Source organism: Hippocampus comes, unplaced genomic scaffold (genome assembly GCF_001891065.2).
Source record: "Hippocampus comes isolate QL1 unplaced genomic scaffold, H_comes_QL1_v1.1 scaffold87, whole genome shotgun sequence".
NCBI classification, from domain to species: domain Eukaryota; kingdom Metazoa; phylum Chordata; class Actinopteri; order Syngnathiformes; family Syngnathidae; genus Hippocampus; species Hippocampus comes.
In genome coordinates this window covers 250,491-268,584 of record NW_017805739.1, presented here as the reverse complement: position 1 = coordinate 268,584, position 18,094 = coordinate 250,491, and the positions used below count along the sequence as shown (strand labels likewise).

General features: G+C 45.0%; 2 protein-coding genes across 7 annotated transcripts in view; both read left to right on the top strand.

Moving 5' to 3' along the window:
* clspn (claspin) lies at positions 1-13,455 on the top strand. Of its 4 annotated transcripts, none has more exons than XM_019883286.1 (25): positions 1-292; positions 798-915; positions 1,135-1,514; positions 1,742-1,891; positions 1,979-2,041; positions 2,126-2,198; positions 2,306-2,408; positions 2,588-3,162; positions 3,255-3,443; positions 3,605-3,759; positions 3,845-4,014; positions 4,269-4,318; positions 4,418-4,617; positions 4,779-5,298; positions 5,422-5,455; positions 5,662-5,734; positions 5,838-5,968; positions 6,102-6,169; positions 10,796-10,889; positions 11,007-11,128; positions 11,210-11,340; positions 11,523-11,643; positions 12,167-12,237; positions 12,408-12,569; positions 13,101-13,455. In XM_019883286.1, the coding sequence occupies exons 1-25, from the start codon at positions 266-268 to the stop codon at positions 13,224-13,226; spliced, it is 3,906 nt and encodes a 1,301-aa protein (XP_019738845.1). In that variant the 5' UTR covers positions 1-265; the 3' UTR covers positions 13,227-13,455. The 4 variants fall into 4 exon arrangements, with proteins under 4 accessions (XP_019738845.1, XP_019738843.1, XP_019738844.1 ...); XM_019883284.1 differs by having other exon boundaries at positions 12,164-12,237; XM_019883285.1 differs by lacking the exons at positions 10,796-10,889; positions 11,007-11,128; positions 11,210-11,340; ... (2 more) ...; positions 12,408-12,569; positions 13,101-13,455 and adding exons at positions 6,381-6,502; positions 6,584-6,714; positions 6,897-7,017; ... (1 more) ...; positions 7,782-7,943; positions 8,475-8,829 and having other exon boundaries at positions 3-292; positions 6,102-6,263.
* Positions 13,456-17,440: 3,985 nt separating this feature from the next.
* The window catches only part of c19h1orf216 (chromosome 19 C1orf216 homolog), a 2,549-nt gene continuing 1,895 nt past the window's right edge, over positions 17,441-18,094 (top strand). The window contains exon 1 of one of the 3 annotated variants that reach the window (XM_019883287.1): positions 17,441-17,592. In XM_019883287.1, coding sequence (XP_019738846.1) covers positions 17,456-17,592 — 137 coding nt within the window. In that variant the 5' untranslated portion in view covers positions 17,441-17,455. The other 2 variants (XM_019883290.1, XM_019883288.1) reach the window with 2 other exon arrangements.

Sequence of the window (18,094 nt, the reverse complement as noted above, 5' to 3'; positions counted from 1 at the left end):
CCGATTGACACCTCGCTGACGAAAACTATAGTCCAGCTGTCACGGCGCGCGAAAGATAAAAATTTGTGCTGTGAGAACGGGCGGGAGGACGAGAGGCAACCGAGCTAAAGGCGATCTCATTGCAGATTAACGACTAAATTTTCCGCCGTTGTTCAGGCATGAACTTTTTTGGATGCTTTTTGACGCTGCCAAAACTTGACGAGACTTTTGATTTCTCGCCGCTGGTTTCTTTGTGACAAGCGTCGAGTAGCAAGCGGGCAACGAGATGAGCCTGGTCCTTTCTCAACAACAGGTGAGGATATAATTTTCACCAGAAGACATTTTCGCCTGTTGTGTAATAAACTAGAATGTATCAATTCCTTTGTGTGATCAACATTTCTTTGCTATTGTTAGCTTCAGCTAGTTAGCGAGCTAGGCGACTTTGTCGCAGCTAGCTACTTGTAGATTGCCTCGGCCGCTCCCTTCATCGTCTTGGTTGAACAATGTTACATAGCAACCGTGATTCAATTGTAATGTCAGTAATATTTCCCTCACCCAAAATCGAAATGGACACCAGACAAGTTTCCTTTCCACTTAATGATACGAGGCCATCGGCAGCTAACGTATGTGCTCATTGTTTGGCTTGCTGCAAGGCGCCACTCATGTCCTCAAACAATCTTGCACGCCAAAACGCATGCATGGTTCAAGCTGTAGCTGAGAGAGTCCTTCTGAACTGGCTAAGTTGTTCTTTAGGATGTACATAGGACCCCATCGGATGTGCAACATGTGAATGTTCTTTTTAATGTATGTCTACTCAGGCTGAAGGTCTTCCTTCCGCGGCCCCCTCGGAAACCGACAGCGATTCAGACAGTGGAATGGGCTCTCCAGCAGAGGAGATTGTGCCAGAGATGACAAATAACAGAGAGGATCATCCAGGTGAAGTTGCACAACAATAGAGGTCGAATGAGCTGCAGATGGGTCAAATGTTTGCGTGAATGGAGGCCGTGAAGGTCTCAAAGAAGACACTTTTGTAGATGGCTTTATTGGCCATTGATGCGTATAGCTTTCATCATGGATGAAGAGTACATATTATTTGCAAAAGAGCATCTATGCTCACAGTATTTGCACTTTTTCCCCCCACTGTTGTATTTACAGACTCTGATGAGGAAGAAGACATTCAAGTTCGCCGAAAGCCTCGCCGTCATGCCATCAGAGACAGCGACAGCGAGGAGGAGGAGGAGACAGCTGGGGCAGAAACATTATTAATGTCTGCTTCTCGTGGAGAGGAGATAGAAACAGATGAGAAACAAGCGGTTGAAAAAAGCAGGAGAAGAATTTCTGCTCCCGTAGATGACGAAGACAGCGAACCCGAGCAGAAAGTGGATGAGAACAGGCGGAACACTCAGAAGGGCGCCAAAACAACTAAAGATCCAAAAAAGAGGGAGAGGAGCCAGAGGCACCGAGACAAAAAGGAGACACATAGTAAAACGGTAGAAAAACTGAAGACGAAAGAGAGATTCTCCGACTTGAACGAAGTGAGTGATTTTTGGCGTACAGTGTGGTTACTTTTCCATCTACAAGGCACCACTTCCCAGTTCTCTCAAACGTGGCTTTCACAGTGACCCTTTAGCTTTCCTTGAATCAAACGTTTGCGCAATCCTGCTTACAAAAATGAAACAACTTCCCCAACAATCTGTACAGAGAGGAAAAACTGCTTCCGGTGTTGCATCACACCGATAATGACAAGCCTCCTTGCGCGCAGGGTACGCATCTCCTCAGTGCCCCGAATGACAGCGGCTGCCTGTTGGCTGACACGGATCTCTTTGACGCCGGTATCGATGACGAGCTAGAGGAGGAAGAGTCACTTGATTCAATTCGAGCAGCTGTCAAACAAAAGATGAAAAAGCAACAGGTATGTTGAGTTGAACATGACTGTCTAGATTTAAATCAGTTCATATTCAGGCCTTCATGTGGTTCTTTTTTCCAAATATGAATCCAGGCACCTTTCCTGGATGAAGAAGAGGTTGGCAGCGGACATGGAGTGGAAAAGCCCCAGCGTGCAGTAAGCAGTGCCGAATCACTCGGAAATCCTAAACGTAAGGAAGACCAAAATATGAGTTTGACTTCCTATTTTGTGTGCTCTTAGGAGAGAAAAGCTGCACGTGCAAGTAAAGAGGCAATGAAGCAGCTCCACAGTGAGTCTCAGAGGCTGGTCAGAGGTCAGTTGACACACATACACACACACACACACACACACACACACAGTATTTGTCATCAATCAACCTGATGCTTCAATCTTTGATATGCGTCTCTTCGTCTGATGTAGAGTCAGAGCTTGGCTTGCCGTACCACATGCCGGAGCCAAAGACCATCAGCCAGTTTTTTAAGAAGAGAGCCAGGCCAGGGGGACCTGCCATGGCTCTGTTGAAGTAAATGCAAATATGTTGTGCATGGGTCAGGTTAGCTTATTAACAGTCTTTTGATGGCCGGCTACTACCTCAGCCTGACCAGTTGGGGTCTTCATTTTAACATTTTGCTGCTGTCGTAATTCGCGGCGCAAAAAAAAAAAAAGTCTTTCTTTTTTTTTTTTTTTTTTTTTTTTTTTTAGATCTCGACAGTATTCTGAAGTCATGTTGGAGAAACCAACACCACCGCTACCTGCAGTCAACCCCACCAGCGAAGCCCAACAGGCGCCCGCAGAGCAGGACTCCGCTCCCACTCCTCACGACGCATCCTCTCAACTCAAACCGTTACCCGAGCCTGCCGCCGCATCGTCGCCGCAGCAGGAGAACCCGACGAGTCAGACGAGCGACGCCGCTGCTGAGATCTTCAGATCCGACGGGGGATTCGCTCCGATGCTTTATCTCTCGGAGAGTTTGCAGGAGTCGCTTTCAGCAGATGCTTCGATGAAACCCACATTCGAAGAAGGGGGTCTTTTGAAACAAACCGAAGCGCCGTCGAACATCCAGCGAGCAGAGGCCGGACCCACAGCTGCGGTCGAGCCTCAGTCTACATCTTTTGCCGATCCCGTCACTGTCGAGCCTTTCGCGCCGCTGGCAAGCAAGCCAAAGATGGACAAATTAGCCCGACTAAAAGAGCTAGGACTGAACCCCCCGCCTGTTGCTAAATTGTGCGCCAATGCAGGAGATTTTATACTCCTCGATCCAGCGTCGCACAACCCAGGTCGGTCATGCTTTTTAAAACTTAACGTCACAGCCGCCGGCCCGTCATTCCTCTTACCTTGCATCACCCTCGCTCGATATTTGCTCAAGCAGGCGTTGAGGCTCTGAAGAAGCGCTACCTTCGTCACATCCACGCTCCGGTCCGGCCGAAGGGAGAGCATACGTTGCAGCTCAACATCATCCGTAAAGACAGCACGGCGTCTGGCAAGGAGGAGTTGTGTGCCGAGTCTGTCACCGTCACCGTTAAAGAAGGACAAGAGGACCCAGCGCCAACCAAACCTGGTATGAAATCAAATGTGGACATCATGCAAGTGATGTCTCGTCTCAAATAGATCTCCAAAATGACACGGGCATGAATGATGATATCGCGAGGGGCCACTGTTTCCTGCTTCGTTTTGGAGCCAGTGTTGTTCTTTTGACAAATAGTGGCCTCTTTTTCACAGGAGAGAAATTGTTGACCCTGAAGCAGCGGCTGCAGCTCGCCATGGCGCAGCGGAGGCAGGAGGAGCGAGTGCGCAAGGCCGAGCTGAATCGCCTCGATAATGAAGACTGTGGGGAGGAAGAGGAGGAGGCCGAAATGACAGACGAGGACGATGAGGTGGGCGTTTTTCTCGTTACCTTGGCGCCAATGTGGTTTTGCCCCTTCTGCTATTGACGTTCACTTCTGGTTTTATGTTTCGCAGGGTTTAGATGAATTGTTGGGAGGCGATGACGAAGAAGAGGATGGCAGCGGGGTGCAGAGTACACGAAGTTTTTCCCCCGTGGCACTGAATTGCCCGTCAGTAACTCCGGACATAATGAACACTGATGGCACCCTCATACTGTTCCCTGGCAACTCCTGCTCTCGCACCGGGTAAGTTGGTTATATATTTGCAGTTCACCTGCGTAGTCACTTTCCGATCCCGACACTTTCCAGTAGCTGAGAGAGAGAGAGAAAGAGAGAGAGAATTATGACTTTGCTACGGCATTCGTGATGGCTCATTGTGACCTCTGACCTTGCCACCGTAGTCAGGGAAATCTATCTGCTGTGTGCAGATTTTATTTTTTTTTTTGTGTGTGTCTACTGGTCACTGTGTACACCTTCAAGTACTTTGTTTTCCCTTTAAGTGATGGTGGAAGGAGATCTGGAGCGGGACAATACAGTGCGAGTAAAATGGGTAAGCTTGTTTGATTTCCAAACTTATTACGATTTTTTTTTTTTTTTAACCCTCAATGACCGAGGTTTGACACGCGAGCGTTGATGCCGTTGTCTCCAGAAGAGGACGACTCGCTGTCATTAATGAAGGACATCAGCCACAACAGCAGCTTCGAACTGGCCGGATCCATGATCACTTCCTATCAACCGATCAGCCATCAGCGTCCAGGGAGGGGCGCTTGCAACTCCAACTCCAGCTCGCTGTTCCGTTCGCCGTCTCCGTGCCTCTTCAGGCCAAGCATCCTCAGCTCCGCTTCCAAGGTGGGACGCCAAACGTGAAATTCTGGGCAACGTTTGTCTTGCCAGAGATTAAAAGGGGTGTTTCAAAATGTTTCACATCAATTTCGAAGATCTAAATTCTTGACATGTCACTTTATTTATTTTTATTTATTTTTTCCTACCCTGTCTTATCTTTCTGGCAGAGCTCTGGTAAACTGTCCGAGCCTTCGCTGTGCCTACCAGTTGAAGACTCCCAAGATTTGTACGCCCCTCCTTCCCCGGTGGACTCTGAGCCCCGCGGTGAAGTCGCCGGACACGGCGGTCTGGGCGGAGACTCTCAAGGTCGCTTCTCTCTCGAGGACGATGCCCACTCCCAGTTACTCGACGCCGATGGCTTCCTGAACGTGGGTCCGCATCCCGGTGCCGTCCACTCCCACAAGAGAAAGTTAGTCCTGGACAACCTGGATGAAAACGCAATGGACGCCAACATGGGGGAGCTTTTAGGAATGTGCTCGGGTGTTTTCGGGACGGCGCCGAGCGGCGAAGCGGCACCGGCCGCCCGTGAAACGCAAAGGGTAAAACTTCTCGGATTATGCTCGGGCGCATTTCCAAGCACACAGGCGGGAGAGAAATCACAGACTGATCAAAGCAAGGAGAATGAAGACAATGAAAACAGCATGGATGAACTACTTGGCCTTTGCTCTGGCAAATTTCCGAGCTCAGGTACCTTCCTTTTCTATAAGAAATATTCCTCCGCTCGTATCATTATCCTGGTAGTAATATTTTGCGCCAAGCACTTGTTAGCACAATTCCTGATAAGGTTACTGTTTTGCTGTACCTTTTTAGGTTCTTCCCACAGGAGTTCACCAGCACGAAACAGGTATTGTCGTTATTATTTTTATTTTATTTTTTTTACCCTGATTTGTCGACTGTTAACCCTTTGAGTGACGCCGGCTACTACAGTGGACAGTTGTTCATGTCATAGGGCGCATGAAAGGGTTCAACTCTGAATTCATGCTCTCGATTGAGAAGAGAGGAAATCGTGTGCGGAAATTGACTCTCGTGACGGGATTTTCCACCTCGCAGGACGGAGACGCTTCAGGATGAGAAAGAGGAGGAGGAGGAAGACGACTGCGAATTTCGGCTTCTCTCCGACGTGGTATGGACAGTTTATCTACCCCAAAAAAAAGAGGCAGAAACATCGCTGGGATTGTTTGAGATTCCATTCAAATCCAAGAACAAATCTGAATTTGTCATTACAGGAAGACGACGAAGGTGATGAGGATGAGGAAACGGATGCTGATGAAGAGGACGAAGAGAATCATGAGGTCGAAGAGGAGGAGCTGAATGGAGTGTTTGCACCCAATCTCGCGAAGAAAAAAAAGAAGAAAATGTAAGTGGAAAATCAAGCCGAGGGGGAAAATGCAACTCGGCTTACAGTGCGATTGTTCGACGTGTCGCGCATACGAATATCGATGTGGATGTTTTGGCTTCCGTTGACCTGCAATTTTCTCCACCTTTTGCAGGCGCCTGACCGACTACGTGGACTCGGAAGCTGAACTGTCAGGCAGCGACGAGGGCAGTGGCGATGAAGATGACGACGGAGGGAGCGAGTACGAGGAAGAGGAGCTCCTGGAGGAGCTTCCTTCCGATGAAGAGCTGCACCACCAGGTCAACAAGATCCACATGTGAGGAAAATGCGACTTTCCGTTCGACTCGCGCGCGCATTCTACAGACCCTAAATTCAAAACTTTGAACTGTCAAGTCAAATTGTTGCGTTTAAAAAAGTTCACGTATCCTGACAGGAAGCAGATCATGGATGATGACAAGCGACGCTTGCGGCTGTACCAGGAACGCTACCTCGCCGATGGCGACTTACATTCCGACGGGCCCGGAAGAGCTCGCCGCTTCCGTTGGAAAAATCTCGGTTTGTGACAGGAGGGAAGCGGACATGATTTGCGAGGCTTCTTCCCTAATTTTCATATCACCGATGGTCATCGCGTTGCAGATGAGGCCTTCGACACAGACAGGACTGGAGCCGAGGGTGAGGAGGAGCACGAGGATGATGATGACATGGATCAGATTGAGATCCAGAGGAGGAAGGAGAGACTGGAGAGGGAACAGTGGCTCAGAGAGCAGGTAGAGTGAAAAAAAAAATACTGTTCCTGCTTATCCTCCCTTCATGAGGGTGAAGTGACTTCAGTTTGTACGCAAGTCAGAACATGCCAGGCTAACATTAGGAGTCTGAATTACTGGAAATATTTGGGGGGGGGGGAGAAAACGTACTCATGTTGACGCTTCATTTCCCCGCGTCTCTGCAGTCCCAACAGAAAGCCAAGAAAGCGGCAGATTTGGAAGAGGAGGACGGCGAGATTGGCGAGGAAGATAGTCAGTTCCTGAAGTTGGCCAAGAAGGTGACTGCGAAGACTCTGCAGAAGAAAGGTCCGTTTGTTCCCGAGCCTCATTACGGTGGTACCTTGACTCACAAACATCCGATGAGAAAGTTACCAGCTGTTGCTTTCCGCAAATGTGTGCGTGTATATATAATATAATTTGATTTATATATTTATTGGGGTGGGGTGATGATCAGGAGAAATACAAAATGAAAACACTGCACCTCCTTTTGTCACTTTCTTGGCCACGCCCCTTAAAGGCACATGTCAGCACACAAATAGATTTTTTTGTTTTGTTTTGTTTTTTTGGTTAAAATACTTTGAGCAAAAAAAATTGTGGTGTGCTGGAACAGATTAATATATCCCCCCCACGTCAATGGGAAATTTGATTTACTTGCATTTTGCAAATAAAGCCTGTAAATCAAGGTACAACCGTATTTTCACAACGATATTCGCAAACACATAGCAGTTGAATCTAATGTCTTGAAGATACAAATCCAGAATTTGGGTGTTTTTTTTTTTTTTTTTTTTCTTCCCCCCATTGAGACTTTTGTTCTTGATTTATAAAGCAGAGCTTCCTGTTGCGCCGCCGCCGCTGCTGAAGACATCATCAACCCTCAATCCCTTCCTGCGATCCTCACAGGTAGGTCATGTAAATAGAGAGGAAAATACAAATGTATGTATTCAATTCCCGATTAGTTTCTTCATCTATTAGCACTATTTCACCATATGCGTTTCGAGGTACGCTGTATATTGTTAATGTTCAATATCAGATAAATAAGAGTGGGGTTTTTTTTGTGTGTCTCCGTGAAGGTTAAAAGAGGCTCCTTGTTGAGTCAGCCGCGGGCTGTCCTTCAGAAATTGGCGTCCATAACCGAAGGAAACCCGCTGGCACCCAGGAACAGTCGTGCGTTCCTCTTTCAGACGTTGTCTCCCGAGAAAGACGACTCAACCCGGGAAGCGTCTCAAAATCATGTGAGTAGACAAAAGGGCACTCCACCAAAAATGTGTCACGTCCTTTTTTTGTTTCACATCATGGCGCAGACAAAGGAAAGCTAGAGACTTGTTTTGGAACAATTGTTTAAAAAAAGAGCCAGACAAGCCCCCAGTGCACATTTGTGGCATGGAAATTCAACAAAGTGAAGAGGTTTATTTTTAGGACGGCGTTCAATCAATGCGATGCACAAAATCACATCTTTAAATGTGGTGACTTGTTTTTGGAGCGTAACGTGCCTTTCAAGACTGAAATACACCGTATATTTGTGTCGTATGAAAGAAGTCGTAATGGAAAAATTGGAGCGTGGTGTCCTTTTTCCTTTTTTTTTTTTCCTCCCAACAAAAATGAGTAAAATAATTTCAGTTTGATCGGTGAACTCAAGCAATCTAACATTTCGCCACAAGGCGGCGCCAAAGCCCGCATTTTCGATAAGCAGACAGCCGCATGAATGTGAACGATTTTTGAGATTTTTCACCAAATTTAAGGACGACTTGCGTTTTGTTCGACAGACAACAAAGAGAAGGGGGAACACGGGAACCGTGAACCCGGCAGCCAAGAGGGTCTGCAGGCAGGACACATCTGCCGGACACACTAAGGGACCCCAGAGAAGCATTTTTAGCTTCTTGGACCACTGAATTTGGAACATAGCCTGATGAGTATTAACATTTCTACAACATGACTAAAACTCGTGTTTGCTTTTTAAATGTTTAAATTCATGTTGTGTTCAATTGATAGTCAGCTAATTGTATAAATGACTTTCTTTTTTTTTTGCTTGTGTGTACATAGGGATTGTTTTTAAAGTCTAAATTGTTGGGTTTTGTATAATGTATTTCATGTAAATAAAATTATATTTTAAGACATTTGTGGAAATGCTGTTGTCTATCTTGGATCGTCACATAGTTTCAAAAGTACTCAAACTGTATTGTTGAATACGCATCACTAATCTTATTGTGGGTGAGAAGCTGAAAACACCCCCGGGGCACCAACCACTGACACACACATTCACACCAAAGCACAATTTGTTTTATTGAGAACAAAAGTAACATCTGCCGCTGTTGTGAAAGCGCTATCTAAATAAAGATGTATTGCATCGTCTCGCAATGTTTGTTTTTGGCTCATTTACTGAATGAAAGAATCTTCTTGACGCCTAAGTATTCTCGCCATTCCAATCCTAATGTTTGAAGTGGCTAATAATAGGCACACATTTCAACAAGACCCTTTTGTCTATCCACCTCATTAGTTGCTATGGCGATTAGGAGACAAGTGGCCTGCGGTTAGGATGCCTTGCAGGAGGGCCCGAGTATACATCATTAGGAGCCAATGCTAAGGGGAGCCTTCACTTTGTTTTTTTTTTTTGTCAAATTTACAGTATGTATCGTTTTATTTAACCTTTTAACGTGGTTTTTGCATCACATGGGTCTATGAAAAAAAGAATAGTCCAGATATGTTATTATTGAGCCATGACTGTGCATTTCATTGACATGAAGCGGATTCCAAATGCCAAGGGTCTTTTTTGTGGGGTCAAGCGAGCCAATCTAATTAGATTTTAATAGGATCTTGAGATTGATATTCATTTTTTATTTCCATGCTTTCTCTTCCTCCATTCCTCCAACATCCCAAACACACCCCTTAGCCCCCACTCCCCAGGAGGGTGAACCGTGGGGTCAAAATCTGTAAAACTTAACACAAAACCTCCGTGAACTCCCATTTCACACAAGAGCGGGAAGGTTACACGTTTTGGCACGGAGGTCCGAGCTTCTAAATATCTAGAGGACACGGATCCGCTTCCATTCTGATTATGAGGATAAGAGAGGACAGAGGGTGGAATAATTGAAGAGAAACAAAAGCCGCAGCACCCAAGGGTGTGTTTTTTTTCTGTCTGCCATGCAGCATCCACTTTATGCATGTGGGATAAAAGTGTAATTATAGTTCAAAACAAGCCATGCTGGATTTCACTTTCGCACGTCCAGGCTAGTTTGGCTCATTTTGTAACTGTGCTGGCTCACTCTCCTTCTCTTGGTCTGTGTTTTTCGCGCTCTCTTATGTGCATCTCTTCTCCGCACTGGCGATCTGACAGTGTGGCCCATGGGTGCTGGCCGCCCTCGGCCGCTGTCACAGCCCGAGACCTCTGCTGGAGCAGATGTGGAGCCGAAGCGGAGGAAAGTGGGTCACGGTGCTGCAGGCTGTGGAAGCATTCCAAAAAAAAAAAACAAAAAAAACAAAGTCTTATTATGCACAAGGTAAGTTAGGTTCCTTTTTTCTTGTGTGGAAAGCGTTAGTGTGAACATTACGGTAACAGGCCTCAATTCCGCTGATATGGCTTTCTCCGCAGTGGAGCTGTTTTGTAACTTTTAAAAGAGTGAGATGGAGAGAGTGATGATTTTGCGTGTGACGAGGCCTCGGGCGTGTGGCTTGTGTTTGATGTATTTTTTATGGGCTTAGGCTACTGGTGCACGATGGAGAGGGGAGGGAGAGACGAATGATGCCTGGAGCTGGTGTATTTGAATGTGGATGTTGTTAAAGGAGAAGCAAGAAGGGATGGATGTGTGTGTGTGTGTGTGTGTGTGTGTGTGTGTGTGTGTGTGTGTGTGTGTGTGTGTGTGTGTGTGTGTGTGTGTGTGTGTGTGTGTGTGAGTGCGTTCGTGCAAGCGGCGAGAAGAAGAGGGGATGAGTTTTTCCGCCGCCAGCGACGACATGTCAGGGGGACGAGAGCGGAGAGGAGAGAGACACTGAACACTTGTTAAGTCTGTCTGATGTTGCCTCTCGATACCACACACATACTTATTCACCGCCCCCCCGCCCCCCCCTACCTCATGCAGTGGCGATGAAGATGACGACGGAGGGAGCGAGTACGAGGAAGAGGAGCTCCTGGAGGAGCTTCCTTCCGATGAAGAGCTGCACCACCAGGTCAACAAGATCCACATGTGAGGAAAATGCGACTTTCCGTTCGACTCGCGCGCGCATTCTACAGACCCTAAATTCAAAACTTTGAACTGTCAAGTCAAATTGTTGCGTTTAAAAAAGTTCACGTATCCTGACAGGAAGCAGATCATGGATGATGACAAGCGACGCTTGCGGCTGTACCAGGAACGCCACCTCGCCGATGGCGACTTACATTCCGACGGGCCCGGAAGAGCTCGCCGCTTCCGTTGGAAAAATCTCGGTTTGTGACAGGAGGGAAGCGGACATGATTTGCGAGGCTTCTTCCCTAATTTTCATATCACCGATGGTCATCGCGTTGCAGATGAGGCCTTCGACACAGACAGGACTGGAGCCGAGGGTGAGGAGGAGCACGAGGATGATGATGACATGGATCAGATTGAGATCCAGAGGAGGAAGGAGAGACTGGAGAGGGAACAGTGGCTCAGAGAGCAGGTAGAGTGAAAAAAAAAATACTGTTCCTGCTTATCCTCCCTTCATGAGGGTGAAGTGACTTCAGTTTGTACGCAAGTCAGAACATGCCAGGCTAACATTAGGAGTCTGAATTACTGGAAATATTTGGGGGGGGGGGAGAAAACGTACTCATGTTGACGCTTCATTTCCCCGCGTCTCTGCAGTCCCAACAGAAAGCCAAGAAAGCGGCAGATTTGGAAGAGGAGGACGGCGAGATTGGCGAGGAAGATAGTCAGTTCCTGAAGTTGGCCAAGAAGGTGACTGCGAAGACTCTGCAGAAGAAAGGTCCGTTTGTTCCCGAGCCTCATTACGGTGGTACCTTGACTCACAAACATCCGATGAGAAAGTTACCAGCTGTTGCTTTCCGCAAATGTGTGCGTGTATATATAATATAATTTGATTTATATATTTATTGGGGTGGGGTGATGATCAGGAGAAATACAAAATGAAAACACTGCACCTCCTTTTGTCACTTTCTTGGCCACGCCCCTTAAAGGCACATGTCAGCACACAAATAGATTTTTTTGTTTTGTTTTGTTTTTTTGGTTAAAATACTTTGAGCAAAAAAAATTGTGGTGTGCTGGAACAGATTAATATATCCCCCCCACGTCAATGGGAAATTTGATTTACTTGCATTTTGCAAATAAAGCCTGTAAATCAAGGTACAACCGTATTTTCACAACGATATTCGCAAACACATAGCAGTTGAATCTAATGTCTTGAAGATACAAATCCAGAATTTGGGTGTTTTTTTTTTTTTTTTTTTTCTTCCCCCCATTGAGACTTTTGTTCTTGATTTATAAAGCAGAGCTTCCTGTTGCGCCGCCGCCGCTGCTGAAGACATCATCAACCCTCAATCCCTTCCTGCGATCCTCACAGGTAGGTCATGTAAATAGAGAGGAAAATACAAATGTATGTATTCAATTCCCGATTAGTTTCTTCATCTATTAGCACTATTTCACCATATGCGTTTCGAGGTACGCTGTATATTGTTAATGTTCAATATCAGATAAATAAGAGTGGGGTTTTTTTTGTGTGTCTCCGTGAAGGTTAAAAGAGGCTCCTTGTTGAGTCAGCCGCGGGCTGTCCTTCAGAAATTGGCGTCCATAACCGAAGGAAACCCGCTGGCACCCAGGAACAGTCGTGCGTTCCTCTTTCAGACGTTGTCTCCCGAGAAAGACGACTCAACCCGGGAAGCGTCTCAAAATCATGTGAGTAGACAAAAGGGCACTCCACCAAAAATGTGTCACGTCCTTTTTTTGTTTCACATCATGGCGCAGACAAAGGAAAGCTAGAGACTTGTTTTGGAACAATTGTTTAAAAAAAGAGCCAGACAAGCCCCCAGTGCACATTTGTGGCATGGAAATTCAACAAAGTGAAGAGGTTTATTTTTAGGACGGCGTTCAATCAATGCGATGCACAAAATCACATCTTTAAATGTGGTGACTTGTTTTTGGAGCGTAACGTGCCTTTCAAGACTGAAATACACCGTATATTTGTGTCGTATGAAAGAAGTCGTAATGGAAAAATTGGAGCGTGGTGTCCTTTTTCCTTTTTTTTTTTTCCTCCCAACAAAAATGAGTAAAATAATTTCAGTTTGATCGGTGAACTCAAGCAATCTAACATTTCGCCACAAGGCGGCGCCAAAGCCCGCATTTTCGATAAGCAGACAGCCGCATGAATGTGAACGATTTTTGAGATTTTTCACCAAATTTAAGGACGACTTGCGTTTTGTTCGACAGACAACAAAGAGAAGGGGGAACACGGGAACCGTGAACCCGGCAGCCAAGAGGGTCTGCAGGCAGGACACATCTGCCGGACACACTAAGGGACCCCAGAGAAGCATTTTTAGCTTCTTGGACCACTGAATTTGGAACATAGCCTGATGAGTATTAACATTTCTACAACATGACTAAAACTCGTGTTTGCTTTTTAAATGTTTAAATTCATGTTGTGTTCAATTGATAGTCAGCTAATTGTATAAATGACTTTCTTTTTTTTTTGCTTGTGTGTACATAGGGATTGTTTTTAAAGTCTAAATTGTTGGGTTTTGTATAATGTATTTCATGTAAATAAAATTATATTTTAAGACATTTGTGGAAATGCTGTTGTCTATCTTGGATCGTCACATAGTTTCAAAAGTACTCAAACTGTATTGTTGAATACGCATCACTAATCTTATTGTGGGTGAGAAGCTGAAAACACCCCCGGGGCACCAACCACTGACACACACATTCACACCAAAGCACAATTTGTTTTATTGAGAACAAAAGTAACATCTGCCGCTGTTGTGAAAGCGCTATCTAAATAAAGATGTATTGCATCGTCTCGCAATGTTTGTTTTTGGCTCATTTACTGAATGAAAGAATCTTCTTGACGCCTAAGTATTCTCGCCATTCCAATCCTAATGTTTGAAGTGGCTAATAATAGGCACACATTTCAACAAGACCCTTTTGTCTATCCACCTCATTAGTTGCTATGGCGATTAGGAGACAAGTGGCCTGCGGTTAGGATGCCTTGCAGGAGGGCCCGAGTATACATCATTAGGAGCCAATGCTAAGGGGAGCCTTCACTTTGTTTTTTTTTTTTGTCAAATTTACAGTATGTATCGTTTTATTTAACCTTTTAACGTGGTTTTTGCATCACATGGGTCTATGAAAAAAAGAATAGTCCAGATATGTTATTATTGAGCCATGACTGTGCATTTCATTGACATGAAGCGGATTCCAAATGCCAAGGGTCTTTTTTGTGGGGTCAAGCGAGCCAATCTAATTAGATTTTAATAGGATCTTGAGATTGATATTCATTTTTTATTTCCATGCTTTCTCTTCCTCCATTCCTCCAACATCCCAAACACACCCCTTAGCCCCCACTCCCCAGGAGGGTGAACCGTGGGGTCAAAATCTGTAAAACTTAACACAAAACCTCCGTGAACTCCCATTTCACACAAGAGCGGGAAGGTTACACGTTTTGGCACGGAGGTCCGAGCTTCTAAATATCTAGAGGACACGGATCCGCTTCCATTCTGATTATGAGGATAAGAGAGGACAGAGGGTGGAATAATTGAAGAGAAACAAAAGCCGCAGCACCCAAGGGTGTGTTTTTTTTCTGTCTGCCATGCAGCATCCACTTTATGCATGTGGGATAAAAGTGTAATTATAGTTCAAAACAAGCCATGCTGGATTTCACTTTCGCACGTCCAGGCTAGTTTGGCTCATTTTGTAACTGTGCTGGCTCACTCTCCTTCTCTTGGTCTGTGTTTTTCGCGCTCTCTTATGTGCATCTCTTCTCCGCACTGGCGATCTGACAGTGTGGCCCATGGGTGCTGGCCGCCCTCGGCCGCTGTCACAGCCCGAGACCTCTGCTGGAGCAGATGTGGAGCCGAAGCGGAGGAAAGTGGGTCACGGTGCTGCAGGCTGTGGAAGCATTCCAAAAAAAAAAAACAAAAAAAACAAAGTCTTATTATGCACAAGGTAAGTTAGGTTCCTTTTTTCTTGTGTGGAAAGCGTTAGTGTGAACATTACGGTAACAGGCCTCAATTCCGCTGATATGGCTTTCTCCGCAGTGGAGCTGTTTTGTAACTTTTAAAAGAGTGAGATGGAGAGAGTGATGATTTTGCGTGTGACGAGGCCTCGGGCGTGTGGCTTGTGTTTGATGTATTTTTTATGGGCTTAGGCTACTGGTGCACGATGGAGAGGGGAGGGAGAGACGAATGATGCCTGGAGCGTGTGTATTTGAATGTGGATGTTGTTAAAGGAGAAGCAAGAAGGGATGGAAGTGTGTGTGTGTGTGTGTGTGTGTGTGTGTGTGTGTGTGTGTGTGTGTGTGTGTGTGTGTGTGTGTGGGTGTGTGAGGGTGCGGACCTCATACCAAAAAAAAAAAAAAAAATCACTTGCTAATAGCTACTATGCTTTCTTACATCTGAGATTGGTCATCAGTTACAAGAAAATGATTTAAGGGATTACAGTTGCATTATGGGTGGCATTAAAACATTTCCATCTTCCAACTATTGTTTCATTAATTATAGCTAAACAAATTCATCGGCGTTTTTAGGTACAGTATGACTTTGAAAACCCCCAGCCTGTATGCGCCCCCCCCTACCTCATACCAAAAAAAAAAAAAAAATCACTTGCTAATAGCTACTATGCTTTCTTACATCTGAGATTGGTCATCAGTTACAAGAAAATGATTTAAGGGATTACAGTTGCATTATGGGTGGCATTAAAACATTTCCATCTTCCAACTATTGTTTCATTAATTATAGCTAAACAAATTCATCGGCGTTTTTAGGTACAGTATGACTTTGAAAACCCCCAGCCTGTATCGCAAATTATTGTTCCCCATTGAAATGAATGGAAATTGAATTAATCCGTTCCAGGATGCCCTGCAAACACCAATATTTTTTGGGGTATGTTTTTTTCAGGAAAAAAATTGCCTTCAACAATATTGTACTATATGAAAACTCCGTTAGATCAATAAATATTCTGTACTACAATTAATAAAATAAGTTTATTCAACACAAGTAAATTTACTTAGAACCAAACAACTTGATCGTCAAAACCTTCGAAGAACAAATTGTCAGCATTTAGTCAATAGCATATAGAAAAAAAATAAACATTGATAAATCAGTCCGGATCGACGTACTTAAATTTTTCCTGAATCCTTGAGCTTTATAGGACAAGAAAGTGGATACTATACAACCTACTATGAGGCAGTAGAGCTGTGAGATTTGTCACACTCAAAAGGTTCTGGTAAACCTGGAAAAATAAAACACATACTGTCCATGTTTTTTTTTTGGGGGGGGGTAGTTAATGTTGTCATTGATTAATCCAGCATCTAAGTACACTTCACAGGCTTTTTCTACTTTTACTTCAGTAATAGAGTTGAATCAGTACTTGCATTTTTACGTGTCTTTTTTTGTGTGTGCATATATGGTACTTCTTAAATACAGAGAGTGAAGACAGACCTTTGCCCCATCTGGTGATTTTGTTCTAATTTAAGCCTTAAAGTGTTTGCATAATTTTGAATCATCAGACCAAAGATGGCTTAACTCGAGATTCACACTGTGCTTATTTTGTACGATTCTGTATTTCCTGGGGACATCGATGAACTTGATGAGCCTCTTGATGTGATTGTATAACTTATCATGTGGCTATTTCAGTCGACAAGCAATACGGTGAAGGAAAGAATTTTTGGACCTTGTGCTGAATTTGTGCGGTTGCCCACTTCAAAAAGAAATTAGCAGTTGTTTAAAATATTGTGGATTTTATTGAATGAAATATGTCAAGTCTGGTCCAGAAACAAAACATAATTTAGTTTTTGCCTGACCAAACGTCAACCATTTGCTGTGGGTTTTGTGACTGTACCAGCTTTTTGCGGGTCTTCAATCTTGGAGACATTATTCATATGCGGGGCTTGACTGGTACAAAAAAAAATAAAAAAATGAGCCCTCGCATTTTGGCTTAGACCTGACCGTGTGTACAACCATGACTGAGGATCGTATGATAAACAATGCACTCACAACTATGTTTCCTGAGAGCAGAGGTGTCAAACTCAAGGCCCGGGGGCTAGATCTGGCCCGACATCTCGTTTTATGTGGCCCGCAAAAGCAAATCAAACATGTCAATTTTCATGATGCTAGCTAACATCTGTACCGAAATGTTAAATTCTCATCTGTAATAAATAAGAAGGATACTGCAAGCATTCTCTTGTAACCAAACCCGTCATGACAGTAACTGAAACAAATTGGAGGAAACATTTTTTCTTGACTTCTTTATATGGTCTGAGTCATAACGGCCCTCCAAGGGAAACGGTAACTAAAATATGGCCCACGACAAAAATGAGTTTGACCCCCCCTGCCTTCGAGGAAAATAATAATTAACCATATCAGTCCTAAAAGATGCCGCCCCACCGGGCATTCGCCCTATCGGCTGTATGGCATACAGGTCAGTGTGCCTTTCTGCATCCCAGCAAAACACAACGTAAAAAAAAAAAAAATGCATCCAACATGCTTTGTCACGCTCCTCTTATTCTTTCGTTTCCTGCCCTCCCAGCTCAGTCGTCCACGTCTTTTTTTTTTTTTTTTTCCTGGAACCGCATGAGTCAGGAACAGGAGGGGGGGATGAGGGAAGAGGAGGATCGACAACACCGCGTCGGAGGAGGGGGGAAAACGTTAGGAAAGGCGCAGCGTCGGTCCAACCTCCCACGTCCACCGAGCAGCGAACCCGGACGAAGGTAAGAAAGAAATCACAAGCGCATGCAAATGAGGCTGAAATGTCAGTCAAGTGACTTAAGCGAGCAACAAATAGGAACGGGGAAGGGCGGCTTGTGTTGTTTTTATCCAGGAAGGGGGAAAGAGACGAGAGAACACTGAGATGGGGTGAGTGTTACATAACGCGCAAGGGAAGACGCATTTGGATACGTTTCGTTGATTTCCGCGCTAACACACTATTTATGTTATTACGACCCATTCTTTTTTTTTTAAAATCAAACATGAAGCCCGTGAGCGCCATTAGTCGTCGTTTTTCTGCTTTCTATAACCATCTAGCCAAATCCACGGAACCCCTCTTAAAGAACCGGAACGCCCATCTTGCTTCGACTCTATTTGGGTATTTTTCCTTCTCATTTTTAATGGTTGTATTATTATACTGGTATTTGATCTCTGGTCCGCGCGTGCCCAGTGATGAGCTGTCCTTCAGCACCGCGTGAACGCGCATGCACTCAGAGAGAAGGGAGG